This window comes from Haliotis rubra, unplaced genomic scaffold, assembly GCF_003918875.1.
Source record: "Haliotis rubra isolate DU_JTF1 unplaced genomic scaffold, ASM391887v1 Scf27, whole genome shotgun sequence".
NCBI classification, from domain to species: domain Eukaryota; kingdom Metazoa; phylum Mollusca; class Gastropoda; order Lepetellida; family Haliotidae; genus Haliotis; species Haliotis rubra.
The window spans coordinates 1,893,909-1,919,137 of NW_025766780.1; the positions used below are offsets into that span (position 1 = coordinate 1,893,909).

Below are 25,229 nucleotides of genomic sequence, written 5' to 3' on the forward strand. Positions count from 1 at the left end.
TGTGTGTGTGTGCGTGCATGCATGCGTACCCCCATTTTGTCCTGAAAATTTATTAAATTACCAATGAAACTCTCGTGAAAATGAACTGTGCACCCCCTTTTCTGAACTGTGCACCCCTCTTCTCAAAAGCTGCATTCGCCCCTGGGTTATAGCTCACCTTGACCATGGCCATGTACAGCTGTTAACATCATCTTGAGAGAACTACTGAAGATGAGACACTAACACACTTGCCCTAACTCACAACTACATGTAACCATGTCCAATTTGAGTTTAAATATTTTATTTTCCACCATGTTTGTCAAACCCTTGCTGGTCATCAGTCAAGAGTATTTTGTGACAATGAAATGACATCTGTACCTGTAGTTATGACAGACCTAGAGGAGGAGAGGAGTGAGTGAATTTAGTTTTAAGTCACTTTTAGCAATATTCCAATGATATCGCGGCAGGGGACACCAGAAATGGGCTCCACACGTTTAGCATGTGGGGAATCAATCCGGGTCGAACGCTGTTACCATTAGGCTACCCCACCGCCCCCTTGAGGAGGAGAGAAGAACAGTTTCTGTACCTGAGGAGATAGTTATAGGAGTTCCTGAGTTCCTTATGCTTGTTAGAAGAGTTGATGAAAATAACAATCACGTCGTACAGCTGAGTGACTTGATGGCAGCATTAATCAAACAAACCTTGCCGAGTGCAGGAAGCTTCAGCATTCATTAAATAAACAACACAAGAGGCATCTTGTTATGAATCTTTAAATATATTTCAATGAAACAATTCTGAAAAAGATCATCTCATGTTTTGTAAGAAATTTAAAAAACATGGAAAATATTGTATCATATAGGCAATTTGCTTGGTTAATATGTAGATTATACAAAATATATTATCATTGCAAAAGGAGCAATATTAATCTTGTATACTTTATCAAATCGCCTGATTTTGAATTATGTCACTCCATCTTTGTCATCCACATAATGACAAGCTGGGGCATTAATGCTGAATGATACACTTTTACAGCTAATATTTCAAATAATCTAAACAAATGATTTACTCTCCTTGGAAACAAATATGGGAATCAATAAAAAAACATTAAGTTATTTTTAGAAACAAAACATTCCAATCTGACATCACATTCGAAGTACCAGTACCACTATAGACTATATTTCTGATTTATTTGAATCACAAATATGCTGTCATATTTTGTATTAAAATACTCCATTTGTTAATAAGGGGAGACAATTCAAATGTGGCACATCTAGACAGACACTGAGGTATCACATCACACATGTTGCTAGGTGATAATCTCTATGAGCAATTGCATTATAAAATACATCTTTAGCAGTTTTCACACATCAAAGTGCAACACAAAAGAGTAACTCTTTCACAAATACGTGCAGTATTGACATTGACAAGGCAGTTGGCGCTCATCTTAAAGGAGACGGTTCATCCATCCAAACCAGACTTCAGAAGGTATTTGCCCAGCAAATCGTTAAGAATAATGAATCTCACATACAATGGTAATACATGTATCTCCTTCACAATTACCATTCTTGATAATAACTGTCCTGAAAGCTGGGTTTCCAGATTAAAAGGGTTTCACTGTTACTGGTCTGTACATACACAAGTAAAAGCAGTGCAATAATACTGAGAAACTTGAGCAGTAGGGAGGCAAAAATAAATATCACAAACACCTTTAATGTACTGAAAACTGTACAACTGGGGTTAATACTGACTTGCTTCATAACTTAATATACAATAAATGAAATGTTATAAAGTGATACACAGAGAAATAGTATACTAGTCACTAGTATACAAAAATATACCATAACTATATATTACACCGGCATAATCAAGAACAGAGCATTTGACTTATAACAATAAGTTTTTTAGTGCTTTGAGCACCCACTTAGAGGTTGGATTTAGCGCTATATCAAGTTTCATTATTATTATTATATTATAAATACTGTATGCTTAGTGCAGGCCTGATAAGTGGCGCTTATCATAAACACTGTTGTGTCAAACTTAAAGATATCTCAGATAAATTGTTCCAGTTTATTCCTTATTTGTCCATCATTTATGGGTTTCTCAAACCTTGGATATCTCAAAATATCTCGTCAACTTAGACACAGTGGTGTTTAACGGTTACTGAAGGCACAATTTGTGATAACTGAGGTACTTCAGTAACAAATACATCTATTGATCATTTTTCACAATTTATGAGAAGTATCAAAATATATATCACATATTAAATAATCATGAGTACATGCATGTGATTACTAGATACAGTACATTGTATGCATTGTATAAAAAGGCTTCAAATACTGAGATCAGAATAAATATCTTTCTTTTGAATTGATCAACATATTTATTAAAAGCAGTAAAATGTCATGGAAGAATAGTTATGAGCAATCAGGCATATATATTTATTTATATGAAATAGTTACAATAAATATATTATATTTATATTAATACTGGCAATCAAACCCAACACTGGAAGAATACATATTTGTAAATATAGAAGTATGAAAATGTATATATAGTCATGCATTCTGCATGAAGCAACATTGAGTGTGGTTTAGTATACAATAACTCTAACAGAACAATAGAACAGTAACAATGCTGTCTCAGTGTTTGCTCACATGTTGATTGTTACATGTCGTCAACTTCTGACACAGCCTCACGTTTTCACATGTATACAAGTTCGTAAATCAAGTTGAGTAAAGAAGAGCAATGATAAGATTTTACCCCAATCTAAAGAACAGATTTATCAAGTTTATATGAGTTATTTGAGTTTAATTTGTCACCAAACTATTTTCATTCAATATTTGTTCTTTATACAAAGTTAATTACTGCATGGAGACAATGACCTGCTTTGAATTTTGTTTGTCAGAATCAAATTTCAGAAGTTGGTGAAAAATATGTTTTGAGGTTAAAGGAATTGTCCCCTTTACACTAGCAGTATTTGTTGGCATGTGGCATGACATTCAGCTTAATGTTTAAAAGCAGTAAAATATAAGTCGTTATTGTGGGAAAGGATGACATGCCAAAAGAATAAGTGAGAGTTTAGTTTTACCCTGCACTCAGCAATATTCCAGCTATATGGTGGTGGTGTGTAAATAATTGAGTCTGGACCAGACAATCCAGTGATCAACAGCATGTGCATCAATCTATGCAACTGGGATACGATGATATGTGTCAACCAAGTCAGTGAGCCTGACCACCTGATCCCATTAGTCGCCTCTTAAGGCAAGCATGGGTAACTGAAATCAATTCTAACGTGGATCAAAGTTGGCATAGATCAATTAACTCATTCCTTATTAAAAAGACAGGGAGTGTGCAGCCATATTACACAGCAATGGAGGTCATAGAAGTTAAAACCTTATTTTAATAGGTCAATACAATGGAACCTGGCAAGTAATGACCCCAAGAAGCTGCGATATAAAACATAAGATAAAATTAACTTTTCAGATGAAATAACATTTTGTAACCAAATGACAGGAATTAAAAATGAATGAAATTGTTTAACAAATACAACACACTAACATCAGTAACAATGTCTCTTCAAACAGATGAAGAGCGAAACGAAAAGCACAGATTAATATTTTGTAATCACACTGAAAGTTTTTGTGAGATAGGTTCTTTACACTATATTCTACAATTTCATTTAAAACCTCACTGCGACTGTCTGCACTCAAGAACAGTATGTGTGCATCCTACTAAATTTGTGGTTGATTGAAATAATCATTGTAATGACATTAACAAAAACTTGATAAGCAGTTGTATAGATGACACGTTCACTGACACTGTTGTGTATTTTCAGTGAATATACTGACATCTTCATCACCTTTTCAAACTCCAAAAGGGATGTAAGCCACAAAATTTGTTGTTCTTAGTTTACTCAACTGTAGGCCAGTCAAATAATTAATAAAAACTGGATCTTGAAGTCGACAACAGAAAGACCAGGTCAACATCTGAGGAGACACGAGTGTGAAGTACTGACGCCTGGCCATATTGCAGGTAAATGTGATCTATCAGAAATAAATGTTAATCAACATTAAAATATTAAGTGACTAATAAATACAATGAATAAATCAAAACTTCTTGCAAATAATTCATTGCAGGTTTTAAATTAAAATTTTATCGCAGCTTATAGATTTACTATTTTTCATAGAAAAAACTTGTTTATTCCTGGATATGTGATTCAGTAATAATTGTTCCATGTAGATAAGAAATAGCACAGGAGAACCATTCCTTGTTCTGACAAAAACAGCAATGACTGGCAATAAGTCATGATGGGAGACATCACTGTAGAGGCAGTTGTTGCCTCCCTGAAGTGGTGGTTTGTTGTTGAATTGCTGAAGTGATTGTTGTTTATCTCTCTTTCTTGTTCTCCTTCTCCTTGTCCTCCTGTGGGAGGGTGAGAGGGAGGGGCGTGGCAGGCTTCCAGTCGTCCAGTTTCCGTACCAGCATCACCTCGTCATCCATCGACCGTTTCTGCTCCTTCTGTTTGTATGTCTCCCTGAACACACACACATGGCAAGCTGTTAAGTACTGTCGGAAATGCTAGAAAAATGCTTTTTGACTTATATTTAAAATTCAGAGGTATTACAGTTACTTAAATAACAAATATCACTTTAAGAAACATCTACCTAATGTAGACCGAGGGAATATATTTTGAGACATGCCCTAAAATGTGTTTTTACTGATGAAAATACCAAAACTTAGAAAAATAAGGGGTAGTGGGACGTTATTTGATACAAACATTAACTGCCTGTGTTACGTCATCAGCATCCACGGTATCGACAGGTGAAATTGACACCTGAGCACACGCTCGGGCGATGGGTCATCTCAATAGATGTTTTCTTCAAAATGTTGAATATGTGTACATATGTATATTATATTGGTATGTAAGGGATCATGTATGTGTTTTGTTTTGAAAAGGGATACTGTACATTGGAAAGAATCCTATCACTTGTGTTATCTTATCGATTGATTGTAGAAAAAGGTTTTAAAAATGTTTTGCATGCCAACAGTATATTACATTGGAAAAAATATGGATGTAATTGTCAGTGTAATCTAGTTGTGAACATTGCCAAAGTTTATCATGTAGCTTCTTTAGAATATATATATTCTTCTTCTCATAAAGTTTGTAGACTCCCGCCTGTCAAAGTTGTCAAGGATGGTTTTACATCCTGGTTTTGCTTTTGAGACGGTCCCTGTCTTGTCTGATTTGTTTACAAGATTGTAAACTTGTTTGTAAGACATACCAACAGCTCTACAAGTTCTGAAATAAACCCTTTCTAAACTAATGAAAGGTTTACCTCTGTCTTTTTTCTGAGCACAAAAACGTATAAACCTTTGCAACAATTGACTGCAAATAGTTGGCCATAGTGGACGCTGTGATAAAGATGTGCATGCATGACGGGAAACTTATTTATCAAGACTTAACATTTATATTAATACTTCTTCAATAAAGAAACAATAATAATTAAGTAAAAACCCTTCATTAACAGTCTAAAAACATTCAACATTTATTAGGGGTGTATTTTGCAGAAAATGTGATAAAGGCATCTTTACACGGAATTTATCCCCCAGGGATAAAGTGTGCCTCTGCTTAAAATCATCATCACCACCCATGGAAATAAATTATGAATGGTCCCTGTAATGATTTCAGATATTCAGTCTTTGAATTATGCAACATGACTTTCAAAACATATTTTACATGTTCCCCCAAAAAAATATTTAATTAGTTATATACAAATAATAATGATATCATCCAGATAAAAAAATAAAATAAAATAAAATGACAAAATAAATGGGATGTATGCAGTGCATCCCAGGTGAACCATCATTGTGAGTATTGATATATGAAGCAGAAAGCATGTTTATCATACAACCTCATCCCTTCAGGGCTACTTGCACGCCAGTAGCATGGGTGGGGTGGGGTGGGGTGGGGGTAGGGTGGGCTGTATGCTATATGAAACATGTTGTAACAACCTCATGGGTTTGCAGTACATCTTGCCCATCTGGCAGTAGACTAATGATTAGTCTCAGACTATATATAATTTTGATAGAAACAAATAATCCCATATAAATTGAAAAGGAGCCCCAGTGAGATGCCTGACCTGAACCAGAGGAAATCTAGACTTGCTTCATTTAGGGCTTTAGCATTGCAGAAAGGGCTGGGCAGAAGTGAAAATAATGTTGTTAGCTTGAAAACAGTGTAAGAATCTACACCGAAACGTCCCCATGACCCAATAATACCATGTGACTTCTTATGACCTTCACCTACCTGGGGAACGCAGACATTGTGTGCAGTGGAACAAAAGTGTCGGGTTTACGAATCACAGACACAGGTGTACTGAAACAAAGCATGTGTGAGACACGGACAGTCAGTAAACAACAAAAGTGTCGGGTTTACGAATCACAGACACAGGTGTACTGAAACAAAGCATGTGTGAGACACGGACAGTCAGTAAACAACACAATGTGTACACGGTGCATTTCACATGACTCAGTTTATTTACAATTGTGCAGTGTGAGCAACGTGCAGCAACACAGTGATATCAACAAAAAACAAGTGTCAAGGTCATCCAACTGGCAGCCATTCATCCACAGTTACAGGGAAACAAGGTCCTGCAGCTAGATGTAGATGGCTACTAAATCCTGGTCTCTGCTAGATTCATTGTCAATACTTATTGGATATGTAAACAATAACTTGGTCTGGCTTTCAATATAGATCAAAGACATCAATAATTTGTAACTAAATATAAATCTATTATTGATAGTTTTCAAAGCGGTATTTTAGAGTATTAATGCAAAATAAGTCGATTATTGCTCTTTCTTTTAAAATTCTCGCCTGCCCGACCGTCCGGAACGATCTATTTTCATCTCGGATGGTCAAATTTCAAAAGTAGCCTGTCCGGTGTTCTGGTAGATGTTTTTACCCCTAACAGTAAATATTTCATAATATCAGACAGGTTCCCTTCTCGTCTACTATTTACGATTGGACAGTTCATTTTACATTAACCAATCACAACACATGTACTTTCAGTTTACCTAAACTTCGGTGCATTGCCTGTTAGTGCTATGCTGTTCATTGCGATGCCTACAAACAGTAAAGTATTCAGAAACCTGATTTTTTTTTGTTTTTCATTGTTGAAAATCGGACAGGCAAGTTTGTATCCGGACTGGTAATTTATTTAAGTTACCAGTCCAGCTGTCTGGTTAGGAATTTTGGGAGTTTTAAACACTGTGCTCAGCAACGGTGTTGTTTCTCGGTTGACACTGTGTACAGCATTGGATACTGCATTACTGTATTGGCTCAACACACTGACTCAGTCATACATGATTGGCTCAACACACTGACTCAGTCATACATGATTGGCTCAACACACTGACTCAGTCATACATGATTGGCTCAACACACTGACTCAGTCATACATGATTGGCTCAACACACTGACTCAGTCATACATGATTGGCTCAACACACTTACTCAGTCATACATGTATTTGCCTCTTTCCATTACTATGCCCACTTTTGAATATATTTATCTGAAAAATATTCACAATTATCAGAAGTTGTTCATATTATTTACAAAAGGTATCAGTGTATTCAGCATTGTCAATTGCAAATACCCATCAGGAAGCATGTTTGAGAGAGAATATTTTTGGAGGTGTTTCACTTTCCTTGTAGTTACAATGAATGCTCACCTTCACAACATTAACTTAGCTGTACCTGTAAATGTCATTAATGAAGCTCACCTGAAGCTGACTAAGGGTCTAGTGGATCCCAGTCTGTGGAAGGAGCTGGAGAACTCTGGCGCCTGGTAGGACTTGTCACCTGGCGATGCCTCCGGGATACAGTTACGCATTTGAATATCGGCCACTGGAATAACATAGGGATGCCATCAATACAGTTTTGTATAACATCTAAACAATTTGAAAAGAATCTCAGGTAAAGTGTAGCATGCCATTTTCACATGGGAGGAAGAGCAACGAACCTGTACATAATGATAAGAAGAAATAGACATGATCATCAATATCCCCCACCCCACGGTTCCTGCTTTTTAACTCCATCCCAACATTCATGTCCTGCAAACACATACCACATTTGGTTTCCCTGTCTATAACGGTTACTGAGGAAATCTGTCCCCTTTGGGGATACAGAGCACTAAGTCAAGAAACACATGACAAGGGCAATAACTGTAGCAAATTGTAACACGGTTTCTGTTTTTGAACTTCATCAAGGCATTCCTATCTATAACGGTTTTTGAGAAAATCTGTCCCCATCATCTTGGATGGACAGAAGGATGGACAGAGCTCAAACCTATATCCCTCTCACACTTCGTTGCCGCAGGGATAATAATGGCCATTTATAAAGCGCCTGTGTACACACACTTGTGTATACTCAAAGCTCTAACACATTATTACCCCGGATAACCCAAGCTGCCTGTGAGGTGCTAGAAGGTTAACAGTTATATGACTTATCCCACCGGGTACCCATTTTCTGCTGGGTGAAAAGAGACAATTTTGAACAAACTCACTTGCCTAAGGTGAGACCACACTGTATCACATGTGCTTTGTTATGGGGCAGGACTGAAGTCCTTGAAACTCTCAGGAGTCAAGCTGTTACACATGGTCACCCATCCAAGGACTCTCCACACCCGACGTTGCCTAACTTCAACTGACTTGTGATCTGGGCTCTACGCACAGGACCACACACACACGTTTCCCACTATGACTCTGAAGATGATGTATATGGTGCTGTTACACCAAGGATGTGGAGTTTTAATCAAGTGAAGTATAGAAAGGCTCTGTGATGTTACTATGACGATTATAAACCTGACAAAACTGTCATAAAGCTGACAAAGCTACAATAAATCTTTTGACTTGGATTCACATTCATGAAGTTTTTAGGCTTCTTATTTCATATATCATAATTGTTTTGAGTAAAAATCTGAAAGATCTGCTTTCCCGCGAGAGTGAGTACCTCCTTGAGAACTACAGTAGAACACAGATATAACGAACTCCAAGGGACCAAGAAATTTAGTTCGCTATATCCGTTGTTCGTTATTCACATTTGACCGCCATCTTGGATTGTAGAGATGTAGACATTCACAGACATTACCTATATCATGTTGATAAATATGAACTTTATTTTTATAATAAAATTGAAATAATACAACTACAACTTAAATAAATTTATTTTTTAATGAAAATGCAAGCTTACATTTATAATGTCCAGATAAACCACGAAAGAAGCAAAAACTGTAGCGATTTTTTTTTCCATTTGTGACATGTCATAACATGCCCGTGCCTTTCTTTTTATATTTTCATTTTTATGTAATCAGGCTTTCCGTTCGTTACTACTTGGAAAGGTTTTCACCTGCTGCAAATATTGCATTCACCATCTTATCCTACTGGGTACCCATTTGCTGCTTTCTCCTGTATGTAAGTTATCAAAAAAAGACAATGTGTGTTTTGCAACATGATTTTCAGGATGGTTCGGACCTAGCAAACCAAGTAAACTTGCTGGGGATTCAAAATTGTGACCATGATGGTTAATTATTGGAATTCTGGGCAAGAATATTATTCGGTTGTGAGCAAAATGATTGTTGCAAAAGGCCAATAACTTGATGTGGTTAGGGTGGGTTGAGTGCATTTTGACTGTATCCCAACTTAAGGTTTGATGCTCATAATGATAATCACTGGATTGTCAGGTCCAACTGGAATAACGCTGAGTAAGGCAGTACATAACACATAATATCCTACCATTCCTGCCTTTCCCAAATCGCATGGTATGGGTGATCTCATCATGGGAGGTCTTGGTGGCTGAATGCTGTCCGTTAAAGATACACCTCATTCCGATCTGTGTGTGGTCTGGGTCCAAAAGCCACTCACTTTTACTTCTCATATAAGTGTCTGAAATGCATCAAATTCACAAAATTTTTAACTTTTTAATCAAAACTGAAATGATTTTAATTGCATATATAATCCTATACTACTAGTGAACCAGGATAAATTCAAAATGGGTCCGTATCCTGCTGTACAATGATTAGGTCTACAATGACTCACATACAGTCAAACTTTGTTGTGTCAAAGTTAAAGGGATAAATAAAGACTCATATCTTTTATTTATTTTATGTTTCACCTGCTACATATTTTCAAAGAAAGCAAAAAAAAAAGACACTTTATAAAAGGAAAAAAATATATCATAACCATGACTTTCAGAAAACTTTAGCAGGCACTTGGCAAAAGCCTGGGCCAGGTCATATTTGTTTTGGTCTTGTAAATAATTGTACATAAACTAACACAGGAGTGTATTAGAAATGATGTAGATTGAAATATTTAGGCACAGACAGAGAAATACTGTGTATGTACATTGAATAAAGCCAAATATAAAATTGGTTTGGCATCATTGTTGATACAGTAGTAACCATGGTAACCAATGTTTTGCTTACATGGGTATGGTCTCATAGACCACCAGTTATTGGGCCATATTTCAGCAGCAGGATAGTGAGGGTTCTTCGGATGCGGCAGGTACCGTAACCTTGACTCCCAGTCTGGACCCGCACTGAATTAAACAAAGACTTAAACAGTAAGTTGACATCTATAATCAACACTGATTTGATCATAAGATTTCCAGCCCAACTGCCTCACTACCAAATGCCCAATACCATTTTCTGTCACTGTATGCCTACACACGAAGACGAAGAAATTATACTTTCATATATGTTGTATTCATGCCCCCCGGATCTGAACCACATCACAATTAATGTTCTCAGATGCCTTGAACATATAGTGATAGATTCTATTCTTGTTTATAATATGCTGAGCATGAAAATACGCCTTATATGTAACTAAAACAATATTGTCAAAAATTGTCAAGGATCTATATGTTGAAACATAGACTAAGCTTAATTAGAATGGCAGACAGTATAAGTTGTTCACTGGTCACAAGGGGGGCATGGGTTGATGGACCCTCTATGTTTGTTAATGTTCCCTGAGCCCAAATGGACCTGTGAACAACATATCTATCTTACCGAACACCTCAATGTTGATTTTGAACTGTTTGAAGCACGGGTATCAGACTATAATGAGGAGTACCAGAATTAGGCAATTAGCCAATACTAGATTTTCAGATGACATAGAATTTAGCGAACAACTAGAAAAACAAATTTAGAGTCATCTCCCTTCCATCGATTTACATTCGCAAAACATTGGTAATTTCTGTACATCATACGTGACTCAATTATTTGAGATAAAGAATTACTAACACAAAGTACCAAAGGAGTTGCCACAGTTCGACATTCTCAGCGGGTAACTCACTTGTAAGCAGGGTCCATTGAAAATAATAGAAGAGCGCGCTCGGTCAATCAGAAAACAACATTTATGTTTGAGCTAAGATAAAACATAATAATAGTATTGTATTGACACTGGTATGGAATTTGACATTTCTCTGGGTGAGTGGGGTTTGTTGGAGTTTATCATTTTGTTTATCTTGTCAATCAGCAGCAGTACATGCGAAAAACAGTGTCCATTATTGAAATCAGAAATGAGTATCATAAAATGTGTTGTATCCCCAAACGAGCTGAATTCGACGATCTGGTGATTTTGACGATTGCATTGCTCGCGCTATATTGGGGGAGTACGCGTGCGATTGGAGTGCACAAGCAATTTCATCGGTAGGGCAGATGACCAGTGGATGTTGTGAGAACTTTTATTGACGACTGAAATCCGGAAGTTAAGTTATATAAAAAGCAAACAAACATCAAAATTATTTACCCGTGATCATTAATATCACTTCAGATGCAAAATCAATTGCCTATATATAACAACGAATAGCAAGCGAAAATTCAGTAATATCAGTCGTCTGCTTGTGACAGGCAATATATAAATAGGAAGCCACGTTATCACAACACTCCCTCGGAGTGCGGAGCGAAAAGTATGGCTCATCGTCGAAAACCCATACAAAATCCCTCGCATGTGGTGAGCGGCAATAGTTTCGCTGATACAATGTCATCAACGCTATTTTTGTAGGAAACACTTGATATTTTTGTGTGAAATAGATGAATATATCCTTTATCACTCAAAGTTTATAGTAAAATAAAAACTTTAAATGATATTAAACATAAAAATTACGTTTTTGTCTTACATGGGATACCTGACACCGGGATACTTACTTTGTATACTCTACATCAACAAAAGTTCCATGTGGCCTCCATTCTTCATAACGGCCATAATTGTGTGGGATATATCTCCGGCCTCTTGCTGTGTAAGCTGTGTGTCCTGGGCGATTGTTAATGTCTGGAAAATGGCGCCTTTCACGCTCTGAAGCATGTACAAATAGAAACATTAGCAGCACATTCTTCAGAACATGTATCACATGAAACATCAGAAAAGTGAATTGTACATCATTTGTTTTTGACAGTTCAATGTTACATTTTCATTCTCAATTTTGTTAATAAAGAGCCTTTAAATCATTCAGGACATTAGCACAATGATCCACATATCTAAATAAATGTTCGAGATTTCTTTGAAAATCTCAAATATAGGCCCAAGCTCCAAAACTGTTCTCACATTATTAACAGTATTTGCTCAACTTGAATTCTAAAATCTTCAATACTGTTGATATACACAACATTCATCCATCACCTGTCATATGTGGTATCCATGGCAGATACTTGGACAGTAGTGTAGCTAGTGGTTAAGTGTTTGTTCTCCCACAAGGGTACATGTAGACTAAGGCTTAGTCTCTGAATATATATAATTTTGATAGTAACAAACAAACCCATTTATATTGATAAGGAGCCCTAGGGAGGCCAGTGATTCAGAACTTCTAATTGGTAATGACCCCAGCACGTGTAGCCCCAATGCAGATGTTCTTAGTCTCTGCTCCGCTCCTTATCAATATAAATGGGTTTGTCTGTTACTATCAAAATTATATATATTCAGAGACTAAGCCTTAGTCTAGGGTACATGCTGTGAGGCCTATTTCTGGTGTTCCCACCACGATATTGCTTAAAGTGGAGTAAAGCTATACTCACTCACTTGTCAGGTACTGAAATGAGGCCATGAAAAACTCATAGAGTTCACACACCTTATACTTGTTAGTATGTATTTCACACAAGCCTGACCAGTAAATGACAATGACGCAGTAGAGAGTGAGTAAACTTTGATTTAAGCCACATCAGCAATATCGCAGGGCTCCACAAGATAGCCATGAAGTTGTAACACATTGTGTAAGATATATCATTGTCTGTGCGATATAATCAAAGTGTTCATTCAGAGGACTTGCTGGTTTCACTCTTGTGGGAATCAGACTTTGGCCTGATAATAGTAGTGATTCAAAAGTAGCCATTCATGGGTGATAGCAACGACTGATAGCAGTGATTGGGACAAAAACAATTTCACGGGTTTGTTCATGTTTACAGGTTTACAGGGTCATTTTTGGCAAGCAAACTATGCCCCAATGTTCACTGCAATGGGCCATTAACTGAACATAATACATAATAAATCGCAGCAAAATACGTCACCCTATCGTTCATCAACGAATATTGCCGTGCCAACTTACAAATAAATAAATAAACAATTTTAGCTCTAATTATGTGTGAATTGCAAATGGCACGATTTTCCCAATCACTTGATTTGCTGCTAACATAAGGATAAGAGTCAATTAGGTGAGATCAAATTTCGTAATTTGCAAATGAAAAAATACAACAAAACAAATATGAAAAGATATTAATAAATATACAACAAAATAATTGTTTCTTTCCTCAAAAAGACAAACATGCCTTGTGAGAAATAGTTCTTCAGTCTTTGTCAGCTATCACTATCTGCAATTAATAATAACCACATAGTGTATTCTACATTCCTTTAAACAGCTCAGGAAAAAACAATACAAACTTAATAGAGACAGTGGTGAATGGTTTTTTAGTAGGTGCCCCTTGCCTTTTGAGAAGTTATACCTTGTGGAGGATTTAATGGAGTGCCCGTACCTTGTTTTCCTGGTACTCCTATTTCTGTAGTTACATGCAACATCGTGACAGATGTATGAGTATATCACAGTTAACAGTTGGTGTTTCAGCCCGGAGGCCGGTTTGTTTACATCAAGTCGTCAACTTGTCAAGTGGGAGCCGCCATAATGGTCACGTGATCACGCGGTTGCTTTGGCAATGTGGCTTGTGGTATTTACATGGTGGGATAATAAATATGATATTTGGGGTGCAGGTTATTTGTTGTCTATTTAAGATTTGAAAACTTAACGCTACCGAATAAAGTATGTCAATAATGATTTTGAACTGGTTGGCAATGGAGTTACTTCCCTTACGAAAGTTACGATAGAGTGCTCGGATCTTTCACGATTAATGAATTTAGTATAAACACACGTCGGCCACAGACAGACAGACGAACAGACATTCACACACAAAGAAACGTGTATCCCATAAGCCAAAAGAAAACCAACTTAAGAAACACGAATGATAAGATCTAAAAATAAATACGAGGAAAAGCCATAGAAAACTAGTTTTTAATAAAAGTGGAAATATAATTATACAGAAATGTAGAAAATTTAAACTATAATCATGGAAATTGAAATGAATAAACTGACCATACCATAGGGCGGTAGTCATATTCTCCCTAATCTTAGATAAATTCATTAGATTTTTCTTGACTAGTTGTTTTCAAGTGTTTTCAAACTTTTTCGCATTTGCAAATCAAATCAAATTATAAAATACAAATGGACAGCAGTCACCAACTACACGTTCGCCTACCACGACACAGTCTCCTGCCACAACCTTCCCGACTACTCTTCTCTCATTGTTTATGATCGCCTTTATGACGTCATTATTTCACGTGACGCATTGTTACAATTGTGACGTCGGATAGGATGAGTGATGGCGATAGACTGGGACCCGTCTCTTGACATCACTTAATAATAATAATAATAATAATAATAATAATACTGGAAATTTATATAGCGCTAAATCCAACCACTAAGTGGGTGCTCAAAGCGCTACAAAATAATAATAATGTTTGAATAGAGTTAATAGTGCAATGAAAAGAGATGCGTTTTAAGATGTGATTTGAACGCAGCAAAAGATGGGTTTCCGATGCCAAACGCTTTTACAAAAATGGTTGCTGCATTCATAATACAATTAATGCTATTCCTTCGCATGTGGTAGCTAATACAGCTTACATAATATCCAATAATGCTTCTTTTCTGGTCAAATAGATAGGATGGCCTGTGATTGATAACTCGCATATATGTGAGAAAGGGTTGTCACCAAACTATGATACAGACCTAAGAACAACAACCTCAATATCTCCAGGGCTATCGTGTCGGTAAACCTAATACATAAATGGTTTGCTTGTTTAGTTTAGTTTTACGCCGTACTCAGCTATATTCCAGCTATATGATGGCGGTCTGAAAATAATCGAGCCTGGACCAGACAATCCAGTGATCAACAGCATGAACATCGTTCTACACATTTAGGATACGATGATATGTGTAAACCAAGTCAGCGAACCCGACCACCCGAGTCGCTTCTTACGACAAGCATGAGTTGCTGAAGATCAATTCTAACCCGGGTTCATACGTTAATGGCGGTATATCGAAATACGAGGCCTGAAGATATAGAGGATGTAAGACCACTATCGCCACCGCCACCCTTTTCTCCGGAAGCAAATATAAAAATGAAGAAAGTAGCGGAGGTATGGGGTCTGACTGTCATTATGAAACAGTTGTAAATCCAGCAGCTTGTAATCAATTTTAGGTATACGTGTGACAGCACACTTGTCGAGAGAGCACAATATTGCATATATCTATTGTATGAATTATACATCCAAAAAGATGGTTTAAAAATAAAATGGTTCGAAATGAGACGTTATTTTCAAACTGAGTACACTAATGGTTTCGTAAAACGATTTGCAGTCTGTATAATGATATAGGTAAGAAAAACGTTTGGATTGTTTAGACCTGTTCTCGGTTGATTGGTTTGTTGTTTGCCACACTCAGCAATATTCCAGCTATATGGTGGCGGTCTGTAAATTATCGATCGAGTCTGGACCAGACAAGCCAGTGATCAACAACATGCGCATCGATCTACGCAATTGGGATACGATGACATGTGTCAACCAAGTCAGCGAGCCTGACCACCCGATCCCGTTAGTCGCATCTTACGACAAGGATGGGTTACTGAAGCCCAATTCTAACCCGTATCTCTATGGGTCTATTCTCGGTATTGAGCCGTCAAACCGAAACATGAGTCTCATTGACCTATTCAGACAATGACCTACATTTTAGCCGATCCGAATTTTCTCGTGTGAAAGTGAAAAAAGACACCACAAACAAATATGGTTACACTTAATTCCAATTTCTTGTTTCATAAGAAAATGGTATTTACAAATGAATTTTAATTTTAAACTTTAATAACATCGTATTTCTATATTTTATGGCGAGGTGTAGACAGCATGTCCTTAACCAAGACGTCACAGACTGACCTTGTTTGATGAGGTCGTAAAATGATTCATAATGCATCTGGCTCACTGATTACACCTGTTATGTATTTTTTTTATGCGCTTATTCAGTGTAGTTCTGTAATGCACAATGTGATTGATATAATATCAAGTCCGTTCCAGACCGCCAAACTTTTCTAGCGGGAGAGCCTCGTTTGGAGATTTCCGTTTGTCAGAGCTCGCTGTACGACAGAGCACGTTGCACGACGTGTTTTCCAGGATTAGAAGGAGCGCAGTGTTGCATTATACAAGTACTTAGATTTATCAAATAATACTGATTAATAATTATGTATCCAGTTAAATGAATTGGTCTCAAAATTCTGGACTTACTAAGTTGCGCAATAGGACGGGAACCAGTTTTGATTTACATACACAAAGTCAACCATTTAATACATACGCGTCTTGCTCAGGTTCTATTCAAGCTAAAAAGTGAATCTGATTTACATGAAAGCCACAGCTGCAATATTGATGATAAATAGGGATATTCTTATTTTCTTGTCAAATGAAACTTCCAGTTTATCAGGACCTTAATCCTCAAAACACACAAACCATAACGAGACAATATCAAATTTTACCAGAAAAACAAATGGTCTATCAATTACGAACTTTCTCACAGACCCTCATAATCTGTATGAGAAAACAATGCTGTGGCGTAAAGCGTTAATGCAATCGTGTGAGACACCCATTATGTAGTCTCTCACCACTGAATACTTAAGAAATGATACACCATTAATTTCTCCTTCATCACCAATTACGTTATGAGACAACTGAACATTAATATATCAACGATTTTAACCCGTGTCTTACCTCCCTCTGACTCTGTCCTCGAAGGGCCGCGTGTGTTCTGATTCTGCATGTATAAGCGCTTGGCGATCAGGGAGTAATTATCGATAATCGATCACTGATAAATCATTTCACGAAGAACTGAATAGCAGCGTTTGAATGTTAGCCCCCAGATCAAAAGATACAGCAGTTGTGAAGGTCTATATGTGACTGTCGTCGTGTCTGTCACTGGCTGTTTATCGTTTATTTGTGTCCATTCAGACTTGCCTTTCTATCGTTAATCCATGCATTCACTACAGCTTCATATTGGTTTAGTGAACTCTCTTAGATCCAAAGCTTTGTTCTTGAGTCTATTAAGGGTCGTCACGCGTCAGAACTGTGTGCTACTATCTGTGGGTAGTCTATGGTGTGTTTGTTATCCAAATGGCTGAACAAAGTATATGAGTATATGTAAACTGACACTATAACTCCTTAGGAGACACATTGCCTGAAACAAAGGCTACAAATAGCACTGAATAGAAACACGCGACAACCAACAATAAGAGTAGCAATGTACAACTGACTGGCAATGCATCTTATACGTGAAGGATTCATTTAAACCAAGCAGTGTATATACACGGGTGTTCACACAGAGTGTTTGCATGTGTGGTCTCGTGAGTGAGTGGGTCAGTCAGCGGTTTAATGCAGTATTTGTGCAGTATTTCAGTTAGAGTGAGTGAGTCTAGTTTTACGCCGCACTCAGCAAATATTCCTGCTATTCTTTCAGCGGTCTGAAAATAATCGAATCTGGACCAGACAAACCGGTGACCAACAGTATGAGCATCGATCTACGCAACTGGGATACGGTAACATGTGTCAACCATGTTAGCGAGCCTGGCCACCCGATCCGGTTAGTCGTCTCTTACGGCAAGCATGGGTTCCTGAAGATCATTTCTAACCCGGATCTTCAGTTACAGACTTTCACCACTTCAATGTAACCCACGACCAGTATAGACCAGCATGGTCACTAGCATAAAAACATAATCACTCTGTCACATTCAGAGTATGAATAGACGTATGTGCTTACATGGTTCAATGAAATCAGAGGATATATATGTATATTAAACCATGTGCTTGTGTCGTTCAGTGACACCAGATAGTCTATATAAGTGTATGTGCTTACATGGTTCAATGAAATCAGAGGATATATATGTATATTAAACCATGTGCTTGTGTGATTCAATGAAACCAGATAGTCTATATAAGTGTATGTGCTTCAGTGATTCAGTGAGACCAAATAGTCTATATGAATGCTTGTGTGTTTCAGTGAAACCACAAATTGTTAGTTAACTATTTTCATTTGTGTTTCTAACGGTCTAGTTTTGTCGATTTATGAAAATGTAGCCCAGAAGTAATTCATCTGAAAACAGTACATGGTTGGCTCCAATTTAGAAAGATGGTGAGGTGAATTGGGTTTTACGTCGTGCTTGAGAATATTTCACTCATATGACGAAGTGCATGCGTGTGTATGTGTATGTGCGGTTACTTGTACTAGCCTAGACTTAAGCTGGTTTTATAGTGCTAGCCCACTGAGATACCATGCCGCAGTGAAGCATGAATACCCCACTCAGACACATTATACTGACTCCGAGTCGACCAGTCCTTGTTGTACCCATTAATGCCGAGCGCCAGGCAGGGACCCCAATTTAGAAAGAACGAAGGAACAATACACTTTTCCATAAACGGTTCTGTACATCGTGTAATCGCAGTGGTACAGGTGACAAATGCAATTATTTTTTCCATATGATAAATTTAAAGACGTTTGGAATTATTACACTTAAGGACTGACTGTGCAATGTTTTCGGTTTATCGGGGTGTTCGTCGAAAAAGTAATGTACAAACTATATGAATCCGTGAGATTCTTACAAAAATTTACATATAAAACAGGTTACCTGTTAGGCAATCAGAAAGCAGAATAACCACAAAGAAACTTTACTTTATCAACGAAAAAAATGGTCAAGGGTATACCAGTCGTCTATGGAAACGGGTTGTGCAGAGTTGTGTCCCTTGTACACACCAGGAACCTGGGGTTTCAATCCCGGTTTACCCCGATATGTTCCTAGCTTTGTCAGCACTACACTGGTAAACGCCCGGGACCTGTATTACTTCGGATTTTAATCCAACATTAAACTGTCGAGACGTTATGTATTTAATAAACTGTTCAAAACTCAAAAATAAATAATTCTGTGTAAAATTATCTCTGTCAATCTCGAAGAATAAATTGTTCAGACATTTTTTTGCATGCTAATTTCGGTAGAACAATTGTAACAAATATGAACTAGTCTGTGCCAGCAAAGATGCTACTGAGCACCGATCTCCGGAAATTTGCCGGGACAGCTTGTTGCCTTTGTTATTGGTTTTCAGCCGGGTATACCCGGATGTTATTACCCACATGGGAAGGAGGACACAGCGTAGTATTTTTCCTGTAAATCCCTAGGGAGCTTACACCTTTTGGTGAACGTTGAGTTGCTGTTCAGAAGAAGGAGAGAACCATGTAACAAACATACGACATCCCGCTTCATGCAAAGTTAGACTGGTTTACGCATGGTGAGTCAAGCGCAGAACGAACTACTGAAAAACGGGTTGAACCCCGTACTTCACTGAAATACAAGAATGCAGAAGAGTAGAGCGCTGTTTGAGGAAGTACGTCAGACTGTAGAGACCTTCTGTGACAATTTACAAACAACCTCCATGTTCGTTTTGGACACACTGCGTATGCTCTTTTCTAAGGTAGGTTGAGTACTTCTATTTGACGTCCCAAGGCTCTGACAAAATTAAAGTTGATATTTTCATGGTAACATATGTTCTACTCAGACACATGCGGATTATTATTTAAATAGCACATAGTCTAATTCAACTTCGTTAGTGTAATGTAATTAGCCATTTGCATTGTATCTGGAAATGTGTATCTTCTGAAAACGTGAGTTGATCAGGCCACAGTGTCACCAAATAACAGACAGCAAGTTGAGCAACACGTGTTTAGTATTAACAGGGAGACTATATAACGTTGTAGACTCATAAACAAAGGCTCTAGTTTGTGGATATGTTGTACTGTATGGTCGTACTTAGAACTGTCAAGATGACCTCTCTTTAATGGGCAGGAGTTAGGTATGATATTTAAGGTAGGAGACAATGTGGTGATAACCGTTCATGTTTGGATGTTACAATTGATGATTATCAATATTTGTCAGTCCTTCTCAACATTGACACTCAGAAATTGTTGTAGAAACAGGCAAACAGGCCACATATATGCACATCACACAAGCACGCGCGCGCACACACACATACATACACACACACACCACCACCACCACACACACAGAGACGTGCCTATACTTGCCTGGCAATAAAGATCAATGCCTTCAACCAGGAAGTTTCGCTGGTGGTAAGGTTTCCTATTGATCAAGATCACATTGTCGTATAATTAACCAAGACATGGTGGACCAGGAAGTGTTGACAGTAACGTGGAATGGAAAACGTACGAGGGCATCTATCGTTTTGTGGACAATGTTCCCTCAACAGCAGCATGTAGTGTTCGAATGTATTGTGGGCCACACGCATATTGCATTTCTTCAGGCAGTGTATGAAATAAGCCCAAACCCCAGCCAGACATCAGGGCTGGTAACTTCAAAATGTTACCAGCCCCAAACGGATTTAACCAGACCAGGCAATCCAAAGACACTACCTAACTTTCTAGTTGCAATGAATAATTCAATGAACCTGAGACATGTATTTACTGTCTAACGGTCTGTTCAAAATAAACTGAAAAGACTGAATAACGGAACATTTCTTAATTTCCAAAACCTTACGTATGTTAATCTAAACGCAAACTTGCTAACGAATCTGGAATCCGGCGCGTTCAAAGGCTTGTGTAGCCTGAACAGTCTGCTTTTTGCTAAGAACAAGCTGAAAGATGCATTTCCAAAAGGTATTTTCAACGGCCTCGGGAATTTGCATACCTTAAACGTTGAAGCAAATGAGATGACGTCATATCCAGACTGGGCATTTCCTCCTTTAACCAAACTGCACAGTTTATATGTTGACTCCGTTCCAGATCCGGTGTTTGGTTCTGGATTCTCCGCACTAGCAAATCTGAGAGTATTGCAAATGGATTCAAGTTTTCTTTATAAAGGAGATTGTTCGATACAGAAGCTTACAAATCAAACGTTTCTAAGTTTGAAGGGGGTCAAACTGGAGGTTTTGATTCTGAATAACTGCAATCGTTTAGACGATTGTGAGAATGGTGTCCTCGAGCCTCTGTTGTTCCTGAAACATTTGGAAATGTCACACAATCGCATAGGCCTTCAAAACAGTCTACATCTTCTCCATCCCCTTGTCGGCAGAAACATGAGTCGAATTTGGTTCAATGGGACAGCTCCACACTCACGCCAACACAAGCAAGACATTGATGACCACATACTTACTGCTAAAAGCACAAAATACCTTACTCAAATATGTGTAGCGGAATTATCATTGAGGGAAAACGAGATTATCTTGGTTGAGGTTGATTCTGTTAATAAACAACCTTTTCGACTTTGCATCGAAGTTTTAGACATGTCCAAGAACCGTATAGTCGGCGATGCTGGTCTTTTGTTTATGTTGTGGCTATTTCAAAGACTAAGATATTTAGATTTTAGCTATCAGTACCTTGAATATGCCTTACCAGATTCTCAATAAATCTCAGTTATTTCGACGCAACCTTGACATTACGTGCCCATGTGTCTCCTTCTGTTGTCAATTTTTTAAACACGGACAATCTGGAGACCTTCCGTATTGGTGATAACAGTTTCAAAGGCTTGGATCGTATTACGGGACTGGAAAATGTGAAAAAAGTCTATTTGTCCGGAAGCCAATTCGTCAATGTCACTGAATCTCTTTTCCATTCCTTTTCAAACGTCCAGGAGCTGGCTTTAAGTAACTGCAACTTACAATTTGCTAGAAGCCCCGGAAACAGTTCTTTATACATTTTGCATAACCTACGGGCTGTAGAGTACTTGGACCTTTCTTCAAATAATCTCAGATATTTCCCAGTTTTGCCCAATGCAGGTAAAATTGTTCACGTCAACTTATCGCATAATTCTATTGCCACCGTATCCATTGGAGAAAATACTTACAAAAGCCTGATTTTTCTGGACATATCTTTCAATTTAATAGGACAACTGAACAAAGAAACACGTTCCCAGCTTGATATGGCCTTTGAAAGAACCAGTCTCAAAATTAAGATTGGAGGAAATATTTTTTCGTGTGGATGTGAAAACCTGGACTTCATTCTGTGGTTGATGGATACGCCCGTTATTTTCGATTCAGACAGAGATTTTCCCTGCATTCAGGACAATGGCACGATGACGGGGACAGCTAAAGTGGTCATGAATCAGTTATATATCCTTCGCCACTGTACAGGCAAGTTACTACTCAGCCTCACCGTAACGTGTATGATTGTGGTGTTAACTTCTGTCTTCATAACCTATGTCATTTCGAAGAATCCTACAAGGTATCGGAACATTGTCATCAGAAGATTTGGGTTCGGTGTAGAATATCTAGCCCCTAAACAATTTGAATTCACCTTCTATGTTGGATACTGTGGCAGTGATGTCCCTTTCGTTTACCGGATACTAAGACCTGGACTGGAGCTTTGTATTCGACCTGTGCGCCTCTTTCTCAAAGACAGAGAAGTACTTCCGGGTCAAGACATTGCTGAAGGGATCATTGAAGGAGTCAATGGTAGCTGGAAAGACAATCCTGGTCATATCAAATGACTTCCTAGAAGATTCATGGACACACTTTACAGTAACCTCGGCTTTGTACGCCATGTCGGATGTCATTCTTAACCGTGTGATTGTCCTCCTTGTGGGGGGCGTCCTCATGGAGGACCTGCCTGAGCGTGTCCTCAATATGGTGGAGGAGGACTGCATGCTTCGTGTGAAAGATTACATGGATATGGAAGGGGAGCTTTGTGAGCATCTGCGACATGCTGCTGGATTGTAAATGACACCCGAGTTCAGATATACCGTATTTTCTCTAATAAGCGCTCTGGCGAGTTCTAGATCGGACGCGTATTAGAGGCCCAGTGCTTTTGCGCTTACTGGGTCGAAATACCGTAATTCTTAGTGAGCTGCTTTAGACCCGGCGCTTATTGGCAGAAATACGGTAGTCACGTGATGACATACACACGTGTCGGTGGTAACGTATTACATTTTTTATCGAGCACCACCGACTACGTGGAGGAGGATACCAAGGACATGTGTCGCTAACGTACGACGACCCCACTAAATGACATATATTCTGACAGCACTGGGTTGATGCGGACGAAACGGATTAGAAAAGATTGAGTATTTATTGATCTGTTTGACTATTTATTGCAATTGAGTAGTTATTGATCTGTTACTGCACTTCACCACAGTTTAGTACACACACTATTGCTTGCCAACGGTATAATACCTGTACCGAACATCGTATCATTATATGATAATATGATAAATACGAAGTTGTCATCTATCTTTTTGAGTATTATTGTAATATTTTCTATTCCGTATACGTACATATTGACTGTAGTTATAACTTATATACAGTGTGCGAAATAGTTTCCAAATTTTGCCGGCCAGTCGGGCTAGCTATGCCTGAAAGTTACTAGCCCAGAGAATAATTCACTTGCCCGAAATTTGAATGTAGTCACGGGTTTTTGTAATTAAGCTGTGAATATGATGAAATTTTGTATATTCGTGCATGATTTAAAAGTGTCGGACTGACCCCATGAAAATTCACTAGCCTGTCGGGCCAGTGACTGTGGAGATTGCCTGGCCCGACTGAATTTTTTTAGCCACGGGCTAGCGGGCCAGTAGCTATTTCGCACACTGCTTATATACCATTCCTTTCCAAAGTTCATGGAGATATCTTGGTATGAATATTCAACTGTTGTCAAGAGTCTTAACCAGACTTAAAAGAAAATTAAAATTTGATGATTAACATATGGTTGAGGTTTGTTGGAGCTTAAGAATTGTTTTCGTGTTCATTATACAATGTTTTGACCATGATAATCTCAAATCTTAAATAATGTAAATATCTTATATGTTAAATTTTATTTCACAAATTATACATTGAAGGTACATATACATTGTACAATGTATGAAAGACAAATTTAATGATAGTTATAATATTAATATCTTAAGACAATTAAAGAGTCATGCATTTTCACAAGCCATGTTATATAATGTATTTTTAACTGATGCTTTTTATCATAATAGATAACCATTAAAGATTTCAATGAAAATCAAATATAATGAAAATATAAATCTTTAAGTGTCCATCTACATATATCCTAACGCCTGTCAAGGTTAAATGATTTATAAGGGTAAATTCTGGTTCATCCTCGGTAGCGAATCTGTCATTCAGATTAACCACCAGAACTCACAAATCTAATTTCCTCAAATTTGTTTATTACATGAATGATATAACTCTGCATCCCAGGGCTTTAATGTTACTCTATCTTTGAGGGGTCGGGGTTTTTTTCTGCTATGTTATGTGCAGCTATTGCACTGAGTGAGTGAGTTTAGTTTTACGTCGCACTCAGCAATATTCCAGCGGCGGTCTGTAAATAATCGAGTCTGGACCAGACAATCCAGTGAGCAACAGCATGAACATCGGTCTACGCAGTTGAGATACGAGCCGGACACCCAATTCCGTTTGTCGCCTCTTATGACAAGCATGGGGTCCTGAAGATCACTTCTAACCCGGATCTTCACGGTTGCAATTATAGTCTGCTCTGAAAAGACAAATATCGACAACTGCATGTTTATATCTGAATTAATATTCACGAAAACCTTCCGTGTTAGGAATGTCATTGTATTTATTGCAACTGCATGAGACACTATTAAAGATTAGAGGTGGCAGAGATTGT

The 25,229-nt window shown here is 37.9% G+C and overlaps 2 protein-coding genes across 3 annotated transcripts; one reads left to right on the forward strand and one right to left on the reverse strand.

Annotated features, from left to right (window-relative positions):
* Positions 1-735: 735 nt before the first annotated feature.
* On the reverse strand, positions 736-14,146 carry LOC124280565 (spermatogenesis-associated serine-rich protein 1-like). 2 transcript variants are annotated; one of them, XM_046716517.1, is made up of 7 exons: positions 13,996-14,146; positions 12,181-12,328; positions 10,459-10,571; positions 9,770-9,919; positions 7,760-7,883; positions 6,287-6,355; positions 736-4,513 (listed from the first exon to the last, which is right to left on the reverse strand). In XM_046716517.1, the coding sequence occupies exons 1-7, from the start codon at positions 14,036-14,038 to the stop codon at positions 4,366-4,368; spliced, it is 795 nt and encodes a 264-aa protein (XP_046572473.1). In that variant the 5' UTR covers positions 14,039-14,146; the 3' UTR covers positions 736-4,365. The 2 variants fall into 2 exon arrangements, with proteins under 2 accessions (XP_046572473.1, XP_046572474.1); XM_046716518.1 differs by lacking the exon at positions 6,287-6,355.
* A 6,947-nt stretch (positions 14,147-21,093) lies between these two features.
* Positions 21,094-23,365, forward strand: LOC124280540 (toll-like receptor 5). Its single transcript, XM_046716488.1, is given in 2 exon segments — positions 21,094-23,064; positions 23,066-23,365. Coding segments are annotated over 2 exon segments (795 nt in total). The 5' UTR covers positions 21,094-22,524; the 3' UTR covers positions 23,321-23,365.
* The last annotated feature ends 1,864 nt before the right edge of the window (positions 23,366-25,229 follow it).